Below are 6,455 nucleotides of genomic sequence, written 5' to 3'. Positions count from 1 at the left end.
CGCTCTGTGGGGTGGGCGGAGCAGGACGGGGGGAGCTGTGGGGTGAGGGGACGCGGGACGGGGTAGCTGTGGGATGACGGGGGCGCTCTGTGGGGTGAGGGGACGGGGGTAGCTGTGGCGGGACGGGGGCGCTCTGTGGGGTGGGCGGAGCAGGACGGGGGGAGCTGTGGGGTGAGGGGACGCGGGACGGGGTAGCTGTGGGGGGACGGGGGCGCTCTGTGGGGTGAGGGGACGCGGGACGGGGGCGCTCTGTGGGGTGGGCGGAGCAGGACGCGGGGAGCTCTGCCCCGTGGCACACAGCTGCCTGGCTCCTCGCCCTGCGCAGCCTGCTCCTGTGTCCCCAGCCGCCCTGGCTGCACAGGACAGCGGCGAGCGGCCCGTGGAGCACGGAGGAGGTGCCTCCTCGGCCGTCATTTCCGCCGTGTGTTTGAGTGGGGGCGGGGGGCCAGAGCGCTCTCCTCCTCCTCCTCCTCCTCCGCGGCGGCCGGAGACACAGACCCAGCGCGGGGTGAGGGAGGGGAGGCAGCCGAGCCAGCCGCAGGGCCCGCGGGCGGAGCTGTCAGACACCCCCTCCCGCCGGAGCGACACCGCACCCTCCCCCCATCGCTCCGGCCCGGCCATGGGGAACGCAGCCACCGCCAAGAAGGGCAACGAGATCGAGAGCGGTGAGTGCGTGAGACCCCATCCCCTGGGGAGGGGGCCTAGCGGCCTTGGGTCCAGCGCGCACAGGGCCGGCCCAGGCCCCGCGGCCTAGCGGGCTGCAGCGCGGAGCCCCCTGACCAGCGCAGGCCTTGCAGCTAGGGCTCTGCCTAGCCCGGTGCCTGGTACCCTGCTGTCTAGGGGGGCCTGCTGTGCGCTGGGGGATCCAGGCTGTAGGGTGGCCGGGTCCACGTCTCCTCCAGCCTCGCAGCTGCTGGTGCATCGCCCATCCCTGGGCTTAGGGTCTCGAGCAGCATCGTTGTAAGCGGCTTAAATCGCTTTGTCCCAGCCTGCAGCAGCCCCAGCCTAGCGTACCGCCGAGCCAATGCCGCGCCGATCCGCTGTGCCAGGCTGTCCCACAGCAGGTGTCTGTCACACTCACAAGCTGCTGCTCTACGAGCTTCTTCCATCTTAGTCGGCTTCCCAAAGAACCAGCCTCTCCTTCTGCAAGAGGAGGGGTTGCTCTAAAGCAGTCTGTCATCCCCCTAGCCTTCAGCCTTTCACATGTTCCACAACATTTATTTCTCCACCCCTGCACGCACCTTTGATAGCAGAGACGACACTGAGTTGGTGTCATTATACAGCTTTCTAACTATGCTGTGGTATATCAGGTGCATGTGTATTTCTATCCTACTGGTGTGAATGTAGGACAGAAACTCCCCAGTCTTCCTGAGTTACTGAACATTGTCATCTCCTCCCCCACAAACTATGTAAGAATCCCTTTTAGTGTGTCTGTATTGTTGGGATATAGAAGTTCTACTCATTGAAGTATTTATTTAGGTATATACTTAAAAAACATTTTACCTTACTTTTGGTTTTTACAAGTGAGAGCTGTAGCTCAATATTGAACTATGTGAATTAGTGGATTACTGGTTTTGTTCCAGGTATATCGTCATGATCGTTAAATAACTTAAAGATGATTAAATGCACCAAACTCTTTTTTGTCTGTTAACTGTCTTGCTAACTACTTTATAACTTTGGATAAGTTTCTGTTGGGTAAATTGCATGGCAGGGTCCAATGAAAAACTGCTTATTTAAAGGAATACTGAACATTTACAAATACTGTATTCTTATAACAGTGTCTTACCTCTGTCACTAAAAATACTATTGGATTATTATAAATGAAGGACCTTTAAACTTTTTGTTGTTGTCACTGTTTACTTTTTCCATTTATTTATCCCTTAAACTTAGTCCTGCAATCAGATTTACACAGGTAGACCACCACCACCACCACTAACACAGAGCTCCATTGGATTTTTCTGGATTCATTTGCAGGATTGGACCTTGGCCAGTGAAACTAGACTGTTCAGTTTTACTTTCTGGTTCAAAAGCACTAGTGTGTGATGGTAGAGTTTTGATTACAAATATTATATGAGATACTTAAATACTATTTTGATCTTTTTAAAAAATCATATTTATTTGGTTTTATAAACATAAAAATACCCTCACATTTGGACAACTTCTGAAACTCTTAATGACAAAATATTGCATTATACTTCTGTGACAGCCATATTTCTGCTGGTTTATCTTGTTAAATTAAATCTTAGGTTAATGGGAGTAATAAAGACTTGCATTAGACTTTTACATGCAACCAAATAAAGCATTTAGGAATTCTGAGGCCCACAAACAATGTATTTCAGAACTTCTCTTTCTTATTTTTAAAGGGTTTACTTATAAAATGAAAGCTCTGAATAGAGTGCAGCACTCAGATTTCTAATTTGTCAGCATACTTAATACTAGGAATTTCTGTAGTGACATTACTTTTGTAATTAAGGGATGAAATTGTCCCTTACTTCTCTACCACTTGTATAAGACCTCGATTTGTTTACTCTATAGGATCAAGTAATTGCAAACTTGCATGTAGTAAATTATTGGAAGCAAAAAGGGATATTCAGCCTTGTTTATAGGAGTAAAAGTCTCTCAGGAAGAAGAGTGATTTGGATTTGTTGTTAATGAAAAATACCCAGGGATTACGAAAGGGTGATAATATGGCCTTAATCCATGTGTGCAGCTCATGGCATTGTGCATATCAAGGGCATACTGAGCTCCCTGAAAGAACAATGGAGGGTAACTTGGCTTGTAGTGATTACGACTTGCAAAAGCAAATGTAGTTTATCTTAAGAGCTCTTTTACTGTCTTAGGTCAATGTAGATTATAACAGTATGGTTGAGTGGTCCATTTATATAGCAAAATCTGCTACTTAACTGTAGTCTTTGTGTTTTCTTTAGCTTTTTGTCTTTGTTACAAATGTCTTCAGTAACTAATAATGAACTTTGCATGGTTGTAGAATGAATAGTTGTATATTAGTCGAAACAGTAGAATGCAAAACATAATCTTAAAAACTACATCCAAACAAGACTTGCAAGTGAATGGAATCAAAATGGTAACTTTCGATCTACTGCACTACGTTGTGTAAGGTAATGTAAGTTACTTTTTGTATCTGGGACTAAGAGGGAGTCATAAGTTGGTGTGACTTACATCATAGTGCTATCTAGTATGTAAGCAGGTGGATGTAAAAGTGGGATGTAGCCTACTTCTCTTTATGTTTTATACTGTTAGTTCCTTTTTCTGCTATGCCCCTCTCTTCCAGGCTATCATAGTATATAGTAAACGTATACCTGGTCTACATCTAAAATTTAGGTTAATCTAGCCATGTTGCTCGGAGGTTTGGAAAAACTAACACCCTGGGTCACGCAAACCTAAGCCCCGGTATAGACATCACTGAGTCTATGGAAGAATTCTTCTGTTGACCTATCTACCTCCTCTCAAGTGGGTAGGTTAATTGTAGCAATGAAAAAATCCCTTCTGTTGCTTTAGCAAGTGTCTACACCAGGGGTTCTCAAGACAAATTTTTTAGTGGCCTCAGTGCGGCTGCCAACTCTTGCTGGTGGCCACTCTTACACTGTTTCCTAAAATACTTAATTAGCTTTAAGAAAAACAATTAAATATGCACATCCAAATCATTATAATTTATTTATTGCTAGCTAGTAAATCCATTGTGAAAAGTGATATTAACGTACAAATATCACTTTTCACAGCAGACTTACTCAGCCCTGCCAAGCCTGGGGACAAATTAAACCCTGGATGAGGGGTTAGGGGAGGCGGGGCGGGGGCTAGAGCCTGAAGCCCCGCCACCGGAGCCTAGGGCCTGCCACTATGCAGCCAGAGCCTGGGATTGGAGCCCAAAGCCCCGCGCCAGAGCCTGCCAGCCCACCACCCCAGGACTAAAGCCCAAAGCCTGAGCCCCACCGTCTTGGGAGGTTGGGGCACTCACCGCCTGCCTGTTCCTCCAGCATTGTGCCCCAGGTGTCTCCAGAGGGGGGCAGGGCCCAACCCCTGCTGGCAGCCCCAGCAACCAACACCAAGGTGGTGCATCCAGGAGCAACAGGGAGGGGGAGGGGCTGTTACTTCCCCACACACACAGCCCAGGGGGCTGTCGCCGCAAGGAAAGCCCCTGATGGCCGCATGCAGCCATGGTGGACGCTTTTGAGAAATGCTGGTACACTATGGTGCTACAGTGGTACAGCTGCAGTGCTATAGCTGTGCCACTGTAGTGTCTGTAGTATCATTGGGCCAAAATCAGAAGTGAGGTGTTATGGGGTGTGAGACAGAAAAAGTAAGCTGTTTTGTCTGGGTGGACCCTATTGACTTTAATGGGGCACCACATAGTATAAAAGTCTGCAACGGTTGAGAAGCTTGCAAGATAAGAGCATTTATAGTTGTAACTTGCATGCTGAGTGGATCAGAAGATGATGTAAATTACACAAAGTTGGACTTCCTTAAATGCATTTCTGTATTTGGCCTTTTGTCTTTGTATACGTTTAATAGGACACAATGGGCTAAGTCTTTATTTTTATATCTATTTAACCCCCCCTCTGAATTTAGTGTATCTGAGAACAAGGTTTGCCGCACTGTCTAAATAGCTAAATCTGGGTTAGTGCAATTTTAAGTATAACATGGGGCAAATTAAATTTAAAAAGAACCCTTTGTTGATTTAGCTCTCTGTGGAAGAAAAGAGAGAGAGAAATGTTAGTTTTATTAAGATGAATCTTTGTCTTGGGTGCAGTTTTAATAAAGGAAATATGACTTTACTGTAGTCTTCTAAAATAGAACAAGGACAACAAATGACATTTGGTCTCATAAATAGATCTCTTGCTCTAGAGTACATGATCAGTTTTATAATGTTTTAACATTATCTGGCCAGTCTAAATAGTGTTGAATAAGTTAACTACATTAATTGCAAAGTTTGTAGAAAGTATATGTTCTTTCTATAAATTACTAGAAATCCAGTGATTTTAAGTAATGTGTATAGCTCTGCATTACTTGCTCTTTTTTTTTAATCTATGAAATAGTGCACACATGCAGTTACAACGTGAATTAGTTTAGAAATTGTTTTCTAATCTTTTACCATCTTCTCTGAGGGAAGAAAGTTGTAGTTTTGAATCTCAGAATAAAATCTTAAACTTAACCCCCCCCCCCCAAAAAAACAAACAACCAAACCTTTTTTGGTTATACTAATATTAGTTACTAAACTGTATTAAAGAATCACTTAGGTGATTAGAATACTCTTTAACTTCTATTTAATTGAAAGTTTTATACACTTTTTCTGTTCTTTACATTCATTTTGAAACTGCTCAATTTCTGTAACCTTTAAGTTAATCACTAGTCTTTGTCCTTGCCACTTTTTTTTAACAATAATGTAAAATATGGAGTTGTTTTTTTTTTTGTTTTTTTTTTTAACTTCTTTAGAGTTGATGTGGAAGCTTTTAAGATTAGGTGTAGTTTAATTTTAATTCCAGATACCTCCTCTCATTATCTGAGGACCATATCCTGCACTTACAGGAATGGTTGGACTATGGCGTAACAGGTCTTTACAAGCTCAAACTTCTGGGATCTTCAGTTGTTTACACATTTGTTTGGACTGGTGGGGGAGGGAGGATGGATAGTGGCTCCTTTAAGGGTCCCCCCTTTAGGTTAGGAAGGATTGTCTCACTGTGGGTGCAGCGGGAAGGCATCGCCTAAGCTGGTGCTTTGGCTGGTTTGCTCAGATAAGTCATTAGCCCTTGCACAAATGGGAAAGGGTATATAGACCTCTAGCCTGAGCACCCTCTCATTGGTTAGTATAGTACCAGGATTTTAGGTCTGCTGTGGCCATTGTGTTAGTGGCCTTTTTAGGGACAGGGAAGGAATTTTCCAATTATGGTGCAATTGGTCAGCATGGAGTGACTGTTCAGGCCTTCCCCACAGCTGTTCAGGGATACAGTGGAGTTAGTCAGGAGGTAAAGGTCAAGTTGTGACACTTTAGCAGGTGTTTGTTGCAGGTGTTCGTTTCATAAGGAGTCCTGTTCCCTGATTAAACTAGAATTATAAATAGACTTAGGGGAAGGCATCCCCAAAAGAAGCTGGTAAATGGGGTTGGGACTCCTAAGGTCTGGGGCAGTGAGGAAACAATCCAGTTCCTTAACCTTCATATGAGGGGAGGGCATTGGGATCCTAACAATGTTTTGGGGACCAGCTGTGTTGGGATAGGGGTTGAGGGGTATCTTTCCACCATATTGAAATGATTCATAATGTTGATTGCCTCGTAGTTCCCAGATGAATTAAGGTAATAAGGTTCTCCTCTAATTAAACTATGTCCCTTGCATCTTGTGTTTATTTTTCCACATGTCTGGGACAATGTACATCTGTTACATGCTCACTCTCCCCCTCTCCAGACTAGCAACACTGCAACACCTTCTGTATGAGGGAGCACCTAT

The 6,455-nt window shown here is 44.9% G+C and overlaps 1 protein-coding gene across 2 annotated transcripts in view; it reads left to right on the top strand.

Annotated features, from left to right (window-relative positions):
* The first annotated feature begins 272 nt into the window (after nucleotides 1–272).
* Nucleotides 273–6,455, top strand: part of PRKACB (protein kinase cAMP-activated catalytic subunit beta) — a 112,127-nt gene continuing 105,944 nt past the window's right edge. The window contains exon 1 of one of the 2 annotated variants that reach the window (XM_027830914.3): nucleotides 273–665. In XM_027830914.3, coding sequence (XP_027686715.1) covers nucleotides 620–665 — 46 coding nt within the window. In that variant the 5' untranslated portion in view covers nucleotides 273–619. The remainder of the gene's footprint in view (nucleotides 666–6,455) is intronic. The other variant, XM_037906680.2, reaches the window with a different exon arrangement.

Source organism: Chelonia mydas, chromosome 8 (assembly GCF_015237465.2).
Source record: "Chelonia mydas isolate rCheMyd1 chromosome 8, rCheMyd1.pri.v2, whole genome shotgun sequence".
Lineage (NCBI taxonomy): Eukaryota > Metazoa > Chordata > Testudines > Cheloniidae > Chelonia > Chelonia mydas.
The sequence above is the reverse complement of the archived record's forward strand: the minus strand, read 5'-3'. Positions and strand labels throughout refer to the sequence as shown.